General features: G+C 36.5%; 1 protein-coding gene across 9 annotated transcripts in view; it reads right to left on the reverse strand.

Annotated features, from left to right (window-relative positions):
- FRYL (FRY like transcription coactivator) overlaps positions 1-18319 on the reverse strand; it is a 267816-nt gene that overhangs the window by 72617 nt on the left and 176880 nt on the right. For all 9 annotated transcript variants that reach the window (XR_011567188.1, XM_019962715.2, XM_019962717.2 and 6 more), the window contains 8 exons: positions 16442-16549; positions 13242-13479; positions 12208-12393; positions 11853-11939; positions 9668-9936; positions 4341-4536; positions 3470-3594; positions 1496-1553 (listed from right to left, as the gene is read on the reverse strand). Coding sequence is in view for 8 of the 9 variants with exons in the window: in XM_019962715.2 (XP_019818274.2) it covers positions 1496-1553; positions 3470-3594; positions 4341-4536; positions 9668-9936; positions 11853-11939; positions 12208-12393; positions 13242-13479; positions 16442-16549 (1267 nt within the window). In the remaining variant the exon portion in view is untranslated. The remainder of the gene's footprint in view (positions 1-1495; positions 1554-3469; positions 3595-4340; positions 4537-9667; positions 9937-11852; positions 11940-12207; positions 12394-13241; positions 13480-16441; positions 16550-18319) is intronic.

An 18319-nucleotide genomic window follows, 5' to 3' on the forward strand; every position in this document is an offset into this window, starting at 1 on the left:
GTTAAATTTACTGCTTCTTTGAGCTCTTAACAAGTTTGCTGCAATTCATACTGAATGAAATGGTTTCTTAACAGTGCTTGAGGATTTCTGCAGTTTCAGTTGATTTGCTTTCATTCTGTGTTCATAGAAAGACTGTGAGTCTAATGCTCTCAAAATAGCGCACATTCAGACACATCACTGTGCATATCTATTCCCTTGCTATGATGACTTTTTGTCCTGAAATTGATTAGTATACATACTGCCACTTAATTTTATTTCCAATTCTACTTGCACTGTAACCAACATATTATTTTTGAAGCAAAAATCTAATCAATTACAAAATGGAGAATTATCACTACTCCACAGGGCTGAATTAGAAAAAAAGGAAGTGAAGAATTACAGATGCTGTCATAAGGTCCCCATACAAAGTAGCTACTGTCATCTTCCTCTCTTGTTAAAATTCCTCAGAGGATTGCCATTGTTAATAGCATTCTAATTCAGTGTTCTACATCAGACTCATCTAAGGTGCTTAAGAAAATAGATTTCTGGGCTCTACTCCAGGGATTCTCATTGAATAGGCTAGGCCCGGGAATCTATAATTTTTGCAAGCTGTCTGGCTAATTCTCAGATTCTACTGCCATATGGGGACCACTGGTCTATTGGCTAAAGCTGAAATCAGGGGCTTTATCCTTTCACGTGATAGTTCCTTTCTTGCTTTCCAGCCTCACATCCCATCACTTTCCCCATAACAATTACAAAGAAAAACGTGCAATGTCCACATTTTTTAAAAGTAAAGTTTGCAAACGCTGTTCCCTATACCTAGAATGTCTTTCCCTTGCTTGTCTACTGGGGAAATATGCTTCAGAAATTCACCTCAAACGTCACTACCTCAACTAAAAACCTTTCTCTTACTCCACAGGCAGAACCAAAGGCTTTCTTCTCTGTAGCTCATATAACCCTTTACCTGTTACTTGATTTGTGTGCATAATACATTGTTGTAATTATAGATTATACATCATCTGTTCCACAAGAACTGTGATTTCTAAACGTAGCTCAGAACCTGACGTGTAGATGTGGGGTTCTAGACCTGGGGTTGGCAGAATACAGCCCTCAGGCCATATCCAGCTCATTGCTGCCTGTAACTGTAATAGAGCCACACCCACCTATTTAGCCATCTAGGCAGCAAAACTGAGCCGCTGCAACAGAGACAGGATGACCTACAAAGATGAAAATAACTATCTGATCGTTTACAGAGATCAGTGGACTCTGATCTAGACTCTGACCACCCTAACTTCAGGCAGAGAAAATTTAACATCTGTATTACAGAATGGGTTTCTGAGTAAGACCTCCTGGGGAGTGGGGATGGTAGTGGTTTCCATATGTTTTAAAAATGTTGAAAATGGCACTAGACTTATTTACTTCTGAATTTCTAAGTTTTGTTTTACTATATAGAATATAGAAGCCAATTTTCAGTGTTTGCCAAATAAATATTTAATGATATAAAAATACAGTTTACCTCTGGCCTTCGTTCAAGCGCTTCTTTAATTATGGGATGTAATTCCTCTATTAGTTCCCTACAAGAAAAATAATATACATTCTTTCAATTAATAGCCAAACATATAATCTGACCTGTAGAAATATGTAAATATTAATATAATGATATAACCTGACAAACGTTAACCCTAATCTTACTGTTTTAAACACAGTTTTTATTGTGTGTATGTTTTTTGTTTTTTGGTCATACTACATGGCTTTACGGAATCATAGTTCCCTGACCAGGGATCAAACCTGGGTCCTTGGCAGTGAAAGCATGCAGTCCTAACCACTGGAACGCCAGGAAGTCTTTGTTTTGTTTTGATTGTGAAATAACACACACACTCTGTAGAATATGTGAAAAACAGGAAAAATGGCATAGGCCACTTATTCTAATTTGTAGAGATAAATACCTGTTCAATCATTTACAACCCATATACAGTTTACATAGTTGAAACTCTAACATACATAAGATAGTATCCTTTTATCTTTAATTAACACTAGTATAAGCACTTCCACATGCCATTATTTAATTTGTAATACTCTAGTATTGGGTTGAATATGGTAATTTTCCTAACCATTTTCAGTTATTACTGACTCTTAAATTTTATCTATTAAATAATGTCCAGTGAACACCTTTATGTATTAATCTTTGACTTCAATTCTAATTATCTCAATAGGATTAGTCCTTACAAATGAAATTATCAATCAAAAGGTATGAACTTCATGAAAATAATCTTTTTTTGCTTATATTCTGATTTTAAATTGTAAATGTACTCACTGTAGAAAATTGGGAAAATACAAAAAAAAAGAAGAAAATAAAATCCATCTGCAATTTCATTGTCTATAGAAACTACTGCAGACATTCAAAGTATCTGCTTCAGAATTGTTTCTATTTATGTGGATTTGTGAAACTGAGATAATTTTTGTACCTCATTGTTTTCTATTAGCACAACAGTATATCTGCTTGTCCTAAAATAATCTTCCAACACTTCATTTATAATGAATGCTATCCAGACCTACAGATATGATTTATTAACCTATTCTCTGTTGTATATGTTACCTTGGAGACAAAACATCAACCATTACACCATATCAATAGAGGACAACCTCAAAAGAAAAAATTCAGGATCCAGAACTTCCCTGGTGGCACGGTGGATAAGAATCTGCCTGCCAATGCAGAAGACACAGGTTCGATCCCTGGTCGAGGAAGATTCCACATGCCATGGAGCAACTGAGCCCATGCTCCAAAACTACTGAACCGTGAGCACTCTAGAACCTGCATGCTGCAACTGCTGAGCCCACGTTCTGCAGCAATGAAGCCTGCACATGCTAGAGCTTGTGCTCCTCAACGAGAGAAGCCATGGCAGTTAGAAGCCGACACTAGGCAAAGAGCAGCCCACGCTCACCGCAACTAGACAAAACTTGCACAAAGCAAGAAAGACCCAGCACAGCCGTAAATAAATAAATATTTTTTTAAAATTCAGGATCTAGTCAGCAATAACAAAGAAGAAACTCAGGCAAAAACGAAGAATTTGCTTTATGATTGTGAAAAACATCAAGAATGATATAAAATATGTATATAAATAATTCTTTTAAAAATAGTCACTCTCTTGAACAAGAAGGAGAAAAACTATTTTTAAGCAACAGAATCACTATGTAAGACAGGAAGGAAAATATTGTACTTTTACATGACATTTGATAATCTCTAGAACATGTTTATGTATAATATATGATTTTCATAATCATTCTTTGAAGAAAATAGGGTAAATGTTAAGCAAAATTAGAAAATAAAGGTGCAGATAAATTAAAGGACCTGCTAAATGTTAAATGGCTAGCTAGCTGGTAAAAGTCAGGATTGATATGAAACTATCTGGATAAGTATGCTACCTTGCCTTCTCAAAAAGTAGCCACATTTACTATTCTACTACATACAGAAACATATAAAGATAATTACCTAAATGCTCCTGGGTTGGTCCTGCCAAGACCTAGAACAAGGGATTCAGTGATTTCCATGCTCTCAGAGCGCATCATTGGAACTATGTGCTTAAACAAGGATGAAGGGGATGGGATGCCAATAATCTGAAAAAAAAGATATTATATTTGTAATAGCCACTAATGATAGTACATTCAAATAAATAATGACATTTCAGCAATATTTGGTCACAGACAAGGGAATAACGACATTTTAGAATGAACGGTGCTTCAGAATTCACCTCTAACGCACATAATCTTAAAGGGTCACTGTGAATTTGCTGACTACAAATTTGTTAACAGAAGTGGGATTTGCAGGCCTCTGAATTTCTTACAGACACTCACTATCGTGTAATACAGGCTGACTCCCTCCCTTAGCTTATTTCTTTTGACCTGTAAAAATAAGTAAAAACAAAAAAACTACTTCTAAAAGAATCATCAGTGTTAAAGTTAAACACCCAGTATTAAGTTTTGTCAATTTCCTTCAACCATCTGATAATATTTTATTTCATATCATGGAGACCATATCACTGTTCTTATCAAGTTTTTGTCCCACTACATAATTTAGGGAAATTCTAAAAGAAAAAGTTATATATTATTGGTTCCAACTAAGCATCCATTAAAATACTGGATTGGCCAAAAAGTTTGTTTGGGTTTCATACGCTCCTATGGAAAACCTGAAGGAACTTTTGGGCCAACGCAATAGTAATAGGGATTTCTTGAGCCATTTTCAGTATTAGTCCATGTAACTAGTACACTTTTCAATAGAGTTACTTTATTGTCCTTAAAAAGAAATTTTAAAACATTCCTTTTATGCTGTCATTTGGGTTCAATGACAGAACTAAACAACTTACTTTAGAATCAATGCTGTAGCCACTATCAGGGGTGGACGCCAGCGTCTCAGGCGGAGAACACCTCACAGAACCCGCAGATGTTGAGGATGCTGCGGAGGTCGCTGCACTGCAGCAAAGAAGCAGGTAGTTTCTCCACAGGCCAATGTATGAGTCACTGCTTGTGGTAGTATTTACTTTCTTAGCATTGATGGGGCTACTGAGAAAAAGAAGAAAAACAGGTAGATGTAAATAACATGTGTTTTTAAAAGTTTCTTTTAAACAAAAGCTCCTCTGTCCATGGAGTTCTCCGGGCAAGAATCTGGAGTGGGTGGCCATTCCCTTCTCCAGGGGATCTTCCCGGCCCAGGGATCGAACTCGGGTCTCCTGCGTTGCAGGCAGATTCTTTACCATCTAAGTTACCAGGGAAGTCCAACTAAAGCTAAATTTCTACCAATTTAGGGGAGATGATTAGCATAAAGTATTTATTACTACTACTGAATCCCTGTGGAATAAGATATAATGAGTAAAATACAAGATTGAAAGTTAAAACATTATAGGATCATTTTAACATAATCTATTATTTCTGTGGGTACAGTTAATATTTTATCAGGTCACATTTGATAACTTATTATATATACTCAATGCAGAGGAAAAAAAGTGAAAACAAAATGAAAATCACCATTAATCCCACACCAAAATAAGCTGATGTCCTTTTCATTATAGGGGACTGGAATGTAAAAGTAGGAAGTCAAGAAACACCTGGAGTAACAGGCAAATTTGGCCTTGGAATACGGAATGAAGCAGGGCAAAGACTAATAGAGTTTTGCCAAGAAAATGCACTGGTCATAGCAAACACCCTCTTCCAACAACACAAGAGAAGACTCTATACGTGGACATCACCAGATGGTCAACACTGAAATCAGATTGATTATATTCTTTGCAGCCAAAGATGGAGAAGCTCTATTTAGTCAGCAAAAACAAGACCAGGAGCTGACTGTGGCTCAGACCATGAACTCCTTATTGCCAAATTCAGACTTAAATTGAAGAAAGTAGGGAAAACCACTAGACCATTCAGGTATGACCTAAATCAAATCCCTTATGATTATACAGTGGAAGTGAGAAATAGATTTAAGGGACTAGATCTGATAGATAGAGTGCCTGATGAACTATGGATGGAGGTTTGTGACATTGTACAGGAGACAGGGATCAAGACCATCACCATGGAAAAGAAATGCAAAAAAGCAAAATGGCTGTCTGGGGAGGCCTTACAAATAGCTGTGAAAAGAAGAGAAGCGAAAAGCAAAGGAGAAAAGGAAAGGTATAAACATCTGAATGCAGAGTTCCAAAGAATACCCAGAAGAGATAAGAAAGCCTTCTTCAGCGATCAATGCAAAGAAATAGAGGAAAACAACAGAATGGGAAAGACTAGGGATCTCTTCAAGAAAATCAGAGATACCAAAGGAACATTTCATGCAAAGATGGGCTTGATAAAGGACAGAAAAAAACAACAGAATGGGAAAGACTAGGGATCTCTTCAAGAAAATCAGAGATACCAAAGGAACATTTCATGCAAAGATGGGCTTGATAAAGGACAGAAATGGTATGGACCTAACAGAAGCAGAAGATATTAAGAAGAGATGGCAAGAATACACAGAAGAACTGTACAAAAAAGATCTTCATGACCCAGATAATCACGATGGTGTGATCACTGACCTAGAGCCAGATATCCTGGAATGTGAAGTTAAGTGGGCCTTAGAAAGCATCACTATGAACAAAGCTAGTGGAGGTGATGGAATTCCAGTTGAGCTATTCCAAATCCTGAAAGATGATGCTGTGAAAGTGCTGCACTCAATATGCCAGCAAATTTGGAAAACTCAGCAGTGGCCACAGGACTGGAAAAGGTCAGTTTTCATTCCAATCCCAAAGAAAGGCAATGTCAAAGAATGCTCAAACTACCGCACAATTGCACTCATCTCACATGCTAGTAAAGTAATGCTCAAAATTCTCCAAGCCAGGCTTCAGCACTATGTGAACCGTGAACTTCCTGATGTTCAAGCTGGTTTTAGAAAAGGCAGAGGAACCAGAGATCAAATTGCCAACATCTGCTGGATCATGGAAAAAGCAAGAGAGTTCGAGAAAGGCATCTATTTCTGCTTTATTGACCATGCCAAAGCCTTTGACTGTGTGGATCAAAATAAACTGTGGAAAATTCTGAAAGATATGGGAATACCAGACCACCTGATCTGCCTCTTGAGAAATTTGTATGCAGGTCAGGAAGCAACAGTTAGAACTGAACATGGAACAACAGACTGGTTCCAAATAGGAAAAGGAGTTCATCAAGGCTGTGTATTGTCACCCTGTTTATTTAACTTATATGCATAGTACATCATGAGAAACGCTGGACTGGAAGAAACACAAGCTGGAATCAAGATTACCGGGAGAAATATCAATAACCTCAGATATGCAGATGACACCACCCTTATGTGAAAGTGGAGAGTGAAAAAGTTGGCTTAAAGCTCAACATTCAGAAAATGAAGATCATGGCATCCGGTCCCATCACTTCATGGGAAATAGATGGGGAAACAGTGGAAACAGTGTCCACAGTGTCAGACTTTATTTTTCTGGGCTCCAAAATCACTACAGATGGTGACTGCAGCTATGAAATTAAAAGACGTTTACTCCTTGGAAGGAAAGTTATGACCAACCTAGATAGCATATTCAAAAGCAGAGACATTACTTTGCCAACAAAGGTCCGTCTAGTCAAGGCTATGGTTTTTCCTGTGGTCATGTATTGGTGCAAGAGTTGGACTGTGAAGAAGGCTGAGCGCCGAAGAATTGATGATTTTGAACTGTGGTGTTGGAGAAGACTCTTGAGAGTCCCTTCGACTGCAAGGAGATCCAACCAGTCCATTCTGAAGGAGATCGGCCCTGGGATTTCTTTGGAAGGAATGATGCTAAAGCTGCAACTCCAGTACTTTGGCCACCTCATGCGAAGAGTTGACTCATTGGAAAAGGTAACAATAACCCGGTGTACGAGACAGCAAAAGAGACACTGATGTATAGAACAGTCTTATGGACTCTGTGGGAGAGGGAGAGGGTGGGAAGATTTGGGAGAATGGCATTGAACCATGTAAAATATCATGTAAGAAACGAGTTGCCAGTCCAGGTTCGATGCACGATACTGGATGCTTGGGGCTAGTGCACTGGGACGACCCAGAGGGATGGTATGGGGAGGGAGGAGGGAGGAGGGTTCAGGATGGGGAACACATGTATACCTGTGGCGGATTCATTTTGATATTTGGCAAAACTAATACAATTATGTAAAGTTTAAAAATAAAATAAAATTAAAAAAAAAAAAAAAAAGGAAAAGACTCTGATGCTGGGAGGGATTGGGGGCAAGAGGAGAAGGGGACGACAGAGGATCAGATGGCTGGATGGCATCACTGACTCGATGGATGTGAGTCTGAGTGAACTCCGGGAGCTGGTGATGGACAGGGAGGCCTGGCGTGCTGTGATTCATGGGGTCGCAAAGAGTCAGACACGACTGAGCGACTGATCTGATCTGATCTGATCTGATTCTTCTGCTGCTGCTGCTGCTGCTAAGTCACTTCAGTCGTGTCCGACTCTGCGCGACCCCATAGACGGCAGTCCACCAGGCTCCCCCGTCCCTGGGATTCTCCAGGCAAGAACACTGGAGTGGGTTGCCATTTCCTTCTCCAATGCATGAAAGTTAAAAGTGAAAGTGAAGTCGCTTGGTCATGTCTGATACTTTGCAACCCCATGGACTGCAGCCCACCAGGCTCCTCTGACCATGGGATTTTCCAGGCAAGAGTACTGGAGTGGGGTGCCATTGCCTTCTCCATATATTCTTCTACACATCTTCAATTCAGACACATGTATAAAGGTATAATATATCTCTTTTAGCTTATAAAAACTGAATAATATTATTTCATTTGTTTTATACTTGCTCTTTATACTTAACATATATGTTGAAACATCCTTCATGTAAATAAATACACTTCCATGACCTCATTTTTGATGACCATATGTTATATCATAGAGATTATTTTTATTTTAGAGCCACACTTTCACTGTTGGATATTTAAGCTAACAGTAATTGTTCCCTATTATACACAATATTAAACACTTGAATATATGCTTCATTATAATACATGTTTAATTATTTTCTCGGGTAAATTCCTGAAACTGGAATTGCAGAGTCAAAGAATATCTACATTTTTAAAGCTTCTATCAAATTTCTGTCTTGAAAGAGATTAGACCACTAAAATATTTTGGAACAATTCCATAAATCTTCCCCAAAATGGAAAATTCTGTTGGGATTAACGACTGAGAGCAAAACAAAACAGGAAAAATACTAAGTTTTAGTCCTCACCTTCAGTAGGCTTATAATCTATTAAGATAAACAATACATACCATGCCATTGATTCATTGATAGTTTCTCAGTATCTTATAAAAGTTTCAAAGCACTGTGACGGCAGTAAAATAACAAAAACAAAAACCTGCTTAAAAAAATCACCACCATCATACGTGCTGGGGGAGATATACAACACAGAAATAAAAGTGTCGAATGGTGCTAAGTCTGATGAAGAAAAATAGAGCAGAAAGTGGATACAGGGAATGGTGGTAGGAGGGCGTATTTTAGGTGGTAGGAGGGGTATTTTACCATTTAAAATATGGTAAAATAAAGGAGACTAAATACATTCATAAATGTTATACAAGGTGGCAAGTGTCAATCTTCATTAAAAAAAAAAGGCATCCAATAAACAATACCTGAGAATCTGTATCAATATATAATTAACATGTATGTATACATATATATAAACAGTAAAAACAAAACCAAAAAGTGTATATATGCTTTTTCAAACAAATTTTCTTTGCAATTTAAGGCTTTATAATCTGCAGTTTATAAAGCAATGGTCAGCTCTCTGTCACAATTTCAATTACCCTTAACTCTTTACTATTATGCTCAGAAACTCACTGAACTCATTTCCCTTCACTTCGCACCCTGTATCTACAAACTTATCTATACCCACATCCATATTTATCTTCAGACTCTCTCCTCATTCATTCATTCATTGAACACAAAGTATGTACCCATCAGTGTGATAAGTAAATGAACAATTATAATTTGTAAGACCAAATTATACAAAAAGAATGAAAGGATTATATGACTATATCCTTTATAACTTTCATTGTCCTCCTTAACACACTAGTACATTATGAAATGTCGTTTATGGGATTTCCAATTTGTAGAATTTTTCAAGTGCATGTGTTATGAAGGCTGACAGCCTGTATATTGTAAAATTTACACTAGGAAAATCACTTACTTTATATCAACTTGTGGGGATAACAACTGCAGCCTTGTGTAGGCAAACATCCAAGCATAGCTCACAGCTGTAGGGCAGTGTTTTGGAAGGTTTTCTTGCTTTAAAAAACTGGAGAGACTTATAATCCATGGGTCTTGGCCTTGGGTCACATGTGCAAATATCCATATGTGTGATGGACTGATCACATCAAACTGGTGGCTAATGGGAGAGGAGTTCCACTCTGCTAATGTCTGTAAATCTATTGAGCTTGGGCAGTACAGCAAAGTAGTCTAAGCAGAGAAAAAAATTCATTATTGCACATTTCAACAACTTTTGTAAGTTTTACCACATATATTGCTTTAAATTATGAAAGTGGTCTACTGGTAGTTTCTAGAACAGAGATTCTTAAACAGGGATAATATGAAGTCCGAGATACCTTTAAGGAGGTAGAGAATTCCTGAAATTGCATATAAGGTTTTTGTGCACATGCAGTTTTCTAGAAGAGATTCTGTAATTTTTATTAGTCTCAAAAAGATCTATAAACCTAAAAGGTTAAGAATCACCACGTATGTAATTCTTAAATGAATACGCAATTCACAGGATACTCAAGATGCTAGAGAACTCAAAAATGAACCATTAACTTTCATGCTGATGTGCACTGCAAGACAAGTGAAAATGTCAGTTGCACAGTCATGTCCAACTTTGTGCGACTCCACGGACTGTAGCCTGCCAGGCTACTTTGTCCCTGGAGTTTTCCAGGCAAGAATATTGGAGTGGGTTGCCATTTCCTTCTCCAGGGGATCTTCCTGACCCAGGGATCGAACCTGGGTCTTCCACACTGCAGGCAGATTCTTTACCATCTGAGCCATCAGGGAAGCCATTGTGTACTATGTATGCATAAGTGGAACAGACTGGAAAATGGGCTCCTCTCCAGAGCTACACATTCTCAAATATTTATTCAATAATAGTCAAAGCTCTTAAAATGAAGAGATAAAGACTTCAGAGCAAATTATTTATGATTCAATAGACAACAAAAAATGGAGCCTTAAAAACCGAACAGAGGCTTGATTCACTTGATCATTCAACAGATATTTACAGAGGACCTGCTCTCAGTCAGGAACTGCTTTAGGCACTAGAAGAGAGTCACTCGCTTCTCTTCTTGTTGGCCAATTCATGGTTAATAATCTAAAACAGAATTCTTTAAATTGAACAGATTCATAACCATACCTTAGGCTTCTAAAATTTTTTTATTATCTCTCTTGGTTACATGTAACTTTGAGTTGTAAGAGTCAAGAGTTATGTAGAAAGTACAGAAACCTCTTGTGCAGGTATTGCAAAACAGGAAGAAAATAATTTCAATTAGTAAAGTTTGATAGTTATTCTCATATCAGTTTTGAAAACTTGGTATATGACCTTTCTCCCCCAAACCAAACTAAGAAAGATAGCATAAGCTTTCTTAGTAATGTATGTGTTGAAGAAGTATTTTTCTTCATTTTAATGAGTGAAATTACATATGTTACTGTTGTTTAGCTGCTAAGTTGTGTATGACTCTCTTGCAACCCCATGGACTGCAGCCCACCAGGCTTCTCTTTCCATGGAATTTTCCAGGCAAGAACATGGGAGTGGGTTGCTATTTCCTTCTCTAGGGGAACTTCCAAACCCAGGGATCAAACCCACATCTCCTACATTGACAGGCAGATTCTTTACCACTGAGCCACCAGGGAAGCCCCAAATTACATATGACTCGGGCATAAGATATTACATATTTACTTCATGCACTTGAATTTATATGGCAAAGCAAACAAATACACTTATTGCAAGATGCAGAATGCAATTTTTTTGCTTTGAATTTCAACAGAAAAAATTTCGATAGCCCTTTAACCAGCATTACACAGGTCAAGAATACTATATGCCATAATCAATAGCAAATACTAGTCGATTGCAACTTCAGATTTAATAGAAACTTCTTAGATTGGAAAGATTGGAATTTTACAAAGATAAAATATTTATATTTTTGTGGGGAAGAGTACTAAGCATAGCATAAAGTAGTGCCACTTTTTAAAAATTATTTTTTATTTTCAAAGCACTTTACCATTTTCACAAATACTTTCTAATGCATGATATTTGTAAAAGAAACTCAGGTATGTATGTATGTACATCTTAAGTTTCAAAACATTGCTGAATAACATGAAATCATTACAGTTACCTGATCGGCCCCAGTGAGATGAATGAAGCTCTCAAGAATGGATGGGCTCAGCCTGTCCATCACATCTATGGCTAATTCATCATCACCCTATAAAAAAGACATCACATGTCTATTAAAGTTTAGGAATGTTTAAGAACAGCAGCCAAACCTAGATAAACATTACAAATTTACTTTAGCCCTATCTGTTACAAATGGAATAGAAGGCAGGTTGGTGAGCTTAGACCCTCTCAAAAAGATCTTGTTAAAAAGTAAATTATACCTGCATGGTAAAAACAGAAATGGAACAAAAATGGACAAAAAGGATAGTTTTTTAAGTATTTTCATTAGATAGCTGAATGAAATATCTAAAATTTACCTTAGGTATTTCCAAAAGTGCAAATAAAGCCCGTATTTCTCTAAGGACACTGACAGCTAATCTCCTAGTGGCAGGTCGACTGCTACAGAGAGTGACGAGTGCAAACCCTTCGACCACATGGAATACACTGGAATATGGGCTCCTTTCCAGAGGAGGGGGATGAGAGGCTCCATTAACCACACCATGCTTGAAAAATAAAATGCAAGTTAAAAAAAAAAGTATGTATTCCAGTAAAACAATTAGTAAAGAGTAAAGGCAAATCATAAAATGACTGCTACAGGTCTGCCTCAGCTCAAGAAATTTAAATAACATTTAATTTATAAAAATGTCACATCACATAGTGAAAAAAGCATTTAACTGGCAGTCTAAAACACATGAATATACAACGTACCTAAGTTCTATCATTCTCTGGCTACTTTATAAAAAGCTTTAGAGTTGATACTTAATCACTATTGGCCCAACATTTCTATATGGAAAATGAAGGATTGAATGGCATCCTTTGTACTCAAAGTTTGGACCAGCAGCGTGGCATCACCTAGGAGATGGTGATGTGCAGGCTCCCTAAACACTGAGAAGCTGGGTTGGCTTAGATGATCCAGCTCTAATATCCAAGGTTCTATGGCTTCTACATTTTCACAAACCAATAATTTGAGCACCTTTTTCAGTTAAGAAGCACACATACTGTGTATGTGAAATGGGGACCACTGATGCCTTTGATAACCAAATAACTGAAAGGCTATCAACATTTTTTATTATACCAGCATTCAACATATTGGAAACAGCCTATTATGTGAGTTAGAATTGCCTTCACTTTGTATGTTCCCTGAAAACTAATTATTACCAAAGGAAGAATTTAATTTCTATATTTAATACATAAACTATAACAAAGTTCTGTTTAAGGGGTTACAAACATTTTGAAAGAAAGTAAAACTAGTGAAACTTCTAATTTTTGAGGAAGTCAATATGTTTTAACATCATTACCAGTCATTTGCCACTGATCATACACAGAGGAACACCATGAAAGAGTCTGGTACCTGTGAGTCCTGGTTTTTGTTATGCATTTGGGTTGCTTGTTTCCACTGATTTATTAATTGTACCAACATCTTTACAGCATTATCAAGAAGTGTGGGATGGACATCAGTCACTTCACGAACAATAAAATAAACAAATCCTGAAAGGACATCCTCACGCCAATCTGGAAAATCAAGCATTAGTGCCTGCAGAGTATTGAAAGCCAGAGCACGAAGTTCTTCATCCATATGAATTGTGAGCCTACCAAGAACAAAATTCCATTAGCAAACCTCAAAAACCTTCCAAAGGGCTTTATCATCTAAAACTTAAAACTAAGAATTTAAAAAATACATCCTCTCAATTGGTTCTTAAGAAGTAAGAAAATAGGAACCAATGTTCACTTTTTGTGCGGTACTTGTCCTTATGCTAATCTGTATTCATTTATTTAAATTCACATGTCAATCTATTAATATCAGTTGGCATCAGAATAGTAAGTTTGATAATTCAGAATAGTAAGTTCGATCATAACACAAATGTTGTCCTTTAGAAAACACAGAACCAGAATTACATTTAAAAAATTCTTTAATCCTTAAAATGCCATATATTATTCTATAATCAATCAAATTTATGCTGAATTATATAATACCTTAGTACTAGCTCACACTGATTTAGTCCTATGCTATCACTGGAAAGGACACAGTTTATCTCTGTTGCTCCTTTCACGCTGCTGAGCTTACAGTTAAACATAAGACGGCTGATTGTGAAGGAAAAAATACAAGTCAGGACGGAATGAATTTAACAGAAATAATTCTTGAAAATGAAAATGAGAATTAAGCTGTAACTTCATAAATGGGGTACGCCTAGAAAGAAGATGAAAAAAAAAAAAGAGTAACATATGAAGTCTTCAAGAGAATTTATGTTAAGTAAATTATAGGAGAGGCTATATATAGTTACCTTTTAAAGACATCAATAAGATATATGAGGACAGGAATGTAATATTAGTTAAAGGATTTTGATAGGACTTAAAAAAGAGAATGATAAACAAGAAAATCATAAAAGATGGCTGCAGCAATGAAACTACTAATATTTAATGCTATATGAGTAAGAGTTTCTGTTTGGGGCTACAGAGAATTATTTACATGATTGACCATCAAGACACATGTATCACAGTTAGAAACAGCCTGAATGAATAAAGATAAGTAGGTGATATTTAAAAATATGCCACAGTTACATGCTTGGGCAGCTGAAAAGATGGAGTTATCCTCAATGATAGAGGAAGAACGCTGTGTGATATCAGTCTTCGCCCTGCTGAACTCAGTTCTGGTCTTCACTAAGCTAACCTTCAACTGACAATGAGACTGTGGAGAAAATGTATTACAGTTGTTTAATACAAAGACCCGGAAGTGAGCCACGAAGCAGCAGCAGTTACAGCAGCACATTGGAAATACCACACAGGGTCAGATCAAGGGTCTCAGTCCAGTGTTGTGTCTCTGATAGTGGCACCAAAGGAGAGATGTGGGAAGGGAGAGTGACCAACTCCATGCTGCTGGCTATAAAGGTTGTTCAACATTCCTTAAATCCATGAACGTACACCTCTCTGAGTGACTTGGGATATATCCATGCAGAGAAAGGGGCCTGACTCATTTATGGCAGAAGAACTATTGAACCTTCCCTGGAGACAGCAGACAGGTCTGCAGACTTACAGTGTATCTTTGCTTTGTTTGTTTGCTTGCTTTATTCTAAGTAAATAAGATTTAGACATCACAATTCCAAATGATAGGAGCTAGGGACAAAATAAGCAGGCACTGGGATCTTTCTTTCTGCCAGAATAAATTAAGTATCACAGGGGAAAGAAGCAAAGTCAATAGCAGAGCAAAGTGTCAACCATTGGCTAGATGTTTGCTCCTTTACTCGGCTCCTCCACCCCTGCCCCTTGCGGATACAACTTCACTTTGGTCGGGAATATGGACTGCCACCCATAAAATGGTGAACTAAATTGAGGTGGGAGGAGCAAGAGCAGAAGTGAAAGACAGTTGTTTATTGTGTTCTCAAGGAATAATATTATAAATATTTAATATTATAAATTTTATAAATATTATAAATTATAAAATATTATAAATATTATAAATTATCTAATTTATAGCAAGAGTTAAGAGATACAGTGGGAAGGAATGACTTTATCTCATGATGCCAAGTTTCAAAGTCACCTCTTTCTTCTCCTCCTCATCCAATACCATTCAGTCTCCTACTGCAACCCTTAAGAGCTGAGGATGGGTAGTGTATGGGTGTTTGAAATGTGACCTCCGTGACCAGGGAGGTGGGAAAGGCTGCTAGAGCAGTCTATTAACTGTTTATTCATTGTGAGTTTAACTTAAGGCTTAGTAATAAGAGTTCAGCAAGCAGTAAACATCTTCGAATATGGTAAGATATCACTGCTCCATTGATAGTCTTCGTGGTTGGTTTCCTATTAGGGCAGGGCCAGCAAACTATGGCTCAAGGGCCAAATCCAGCCAGGCTCCTTAACAGGTGGCTGCTTCTTCACTACAATGGCAGAGATGAACAGCTGTGACAGAGACCACGTGACTCACAAATCTTAAAACAGTCACTATCTTGTCTTTTAAGAAAAAAGTCTGCTGACCCCTTATTTAAAGAGAATCCCCAACTGTATCAGCAAAGCAGTTTTTCAAAAGGCCATCACCTCAACTTAGAATTACTTCCAGGAACTGGTATTTAAGTTTGGATGTCATATTAATTACCCTTTTTATAGAGCATAGTGAGGAAAGAGATAAAAACTTGAACTCTATGGGCTCTGCAATAAGAGACAAAAAGTGAAAATGAGACCTGGTCACCACCTTAGGTGCTAAAGAAAGGACTATAGGAGTTAACACAATAATTAATTGCCTAGTGAGTGTCATCACACAGATAATGTCCATATGTTAACAGAATATGTTCTATAAATCCCAAGAAATAATAAATACTAGATGGAAAGGCAAGGAATTTAAAAATAGGATTTATAGGGGAACCCAGAAGAATTTTAAAAGTTAAAAGATGAGTAAGGAGAATGTGTTAACAAAAGACAAAATGGGAGTTTAGAGAGTTATCCACAGATTAAAAATGTCTTTATCACTACTTTTTTTAGTGATAATAATAATGGGATGCTTTAGAAATTTAAAAAGACTGAATGACATAAAAGTTAAACTCACAAACAGGAATTCTCATTTACCTTGCTAACAGTTCAATAAGGTCAGTTCTGCTCATACCATCAGGAATCAGCCTTGGAATAGCAGCAATGCAAGTTCTAAACAAATCAATTTTGGGTTTTCTTTCCCCGCTAAAAAACAGATTACAAGAGGACTTAATAAAATGAATCTTACATACATCAAACAATGAAAGCAAACTTAGAAAAATTATTACAGAAAATATGAGCCCACCTCTAAAAGTTTAATGTATTTAACATAATAAAAAGAGTATATACATTTCCACTAAATAATTATCAGTTTATAAATGCAAAAAAATAATATATAATTAAGGAAAAAAACACAGCTAGCAAGAAAAAAAGGTTTTCAGTAATTGGTAATTAATAACTAATAACAGATAACTAGTAATCGATAACTAATAAGAACCTTCCCTGTATAGCACAGGGAACTCTACCCAATACTCTGTAATAGCCTACATGTGAAAAGAATCTAAAAAAGAGTGGATATATGCATATGTATAATTGATTCACCCCTTCTATACTCCTGAAACTAACACAACACTGTAATAAATCAACTAAACTGCAATAAAAAACTTTTTTAAAAAGAAAACAAGCATAACAAATATTCAAATAGTAAATATTAAGCAAATTATTTATTGGTAGCGCAGTGGTAAAGAATCTGCCTGCCAATACAGGAAACGCAACAGACATGGATTTGATCCCTAGGTCAGGAAGACAGCCTGTAGTAGGAAATGGCAACGCATTCCAGTATTCTTGCCTGGAAAATTCCATGGACAGAGGAGCTTGGTAGGCTATATAGTCCATGGAGTTTCAAAAGAGTCAGATATGGCTGAGCACACACACACACACATTTATATTATTAATTGTTTCAAATAAGTTAAATCTCTGATTTAAATCTCTATAATTATTAAAATAAATAATATTGACATTAAATAACCTAATATTAGTTATTTGGGGGGCCTATAAAATTAACAAAAAAATGTCTTTATTTTCAACATCATATACTAACAGGAGTTTTAGAAAACAGACATTCTCATATACCACTGGTGGCATTCTTTGTTCTTGCCTTTTTATTTTACTTCCGAATATACAAACACACACAAAAATAAGCATATTGTTTATGTAATAAAATGTGTGAAATTTGGAAATCCTGGTTCTTCCAGATGCTTGATGCAATTTAATTCACCTGTATTTTCCCTAGTTATTCAATGATTTTATTTATTTATTTTAAATATCTACCCTTTTATATACTGGCTTTTATTGCGGTCTATATTTCAAGGGAAAGCTGTTAATGTATTTGACACAAATTGTCCTTCAGCTGGCCCAATAAAACATTCTTATATAGAAAAGAGTTGGGATGTTTTAAGAGTTTTGGGGTCAGTATTCATTACAGTGGCAATGAATCTACTACTTATTTTTAGTGATTTTATATATAGTCAGTCTTCTCTTAGCTTTGTCCCAATATGCATGATTTTAGTTACCATAATTTAGTCAAATAATACCAGTCCCCAACAGTGGGATTCAATTTCTGTTACCTGATATTAACTGAAAGTAATTGTATAGCCAAGCTTCCCTACTAGCTCTTCAGCCTACAAATCAGGATGTAAATAACAGATGTGAATCATAACCAATGATTTCACCACATCAATTTTTTCTAAGTCTGTCATGATTGGTCACTATACATCTGTTATTCGGTTCACATGGCAAAAGTGTGTAGCTGTGTTGATTCCCTGTCTCCAGTGGTAAACTCAGGTGATACTGGACAAAAATGGATAATGAAAAGAGTAAGTTGGCCAACAAAAATTAAAGTACAGCAAAGGAAAAAGGAAGTGAACACTGGAAGTGAAATTCAAATCAAACATTAATGGAGTTACAGAAGAAACA

This window comes from Bos indicus, chromosome 6, assembly GCF_029378745.1.
Source record: "Bos indicus isolate NIAB-ARS_2022 breed Sahiwal x Tharparkar chromosome 6, NIAB-ARS_B.indTharparkar_mat_pri_1.0, whole genome shotgun sequence".
In the NCBI taxonomy this organism is placed as follows: domain Eukaryota; kingdom Metazoa; phylum Chordata; class Mammalia; order Artiodactyla; family Bovidae; genus Bos; species Bos indicus.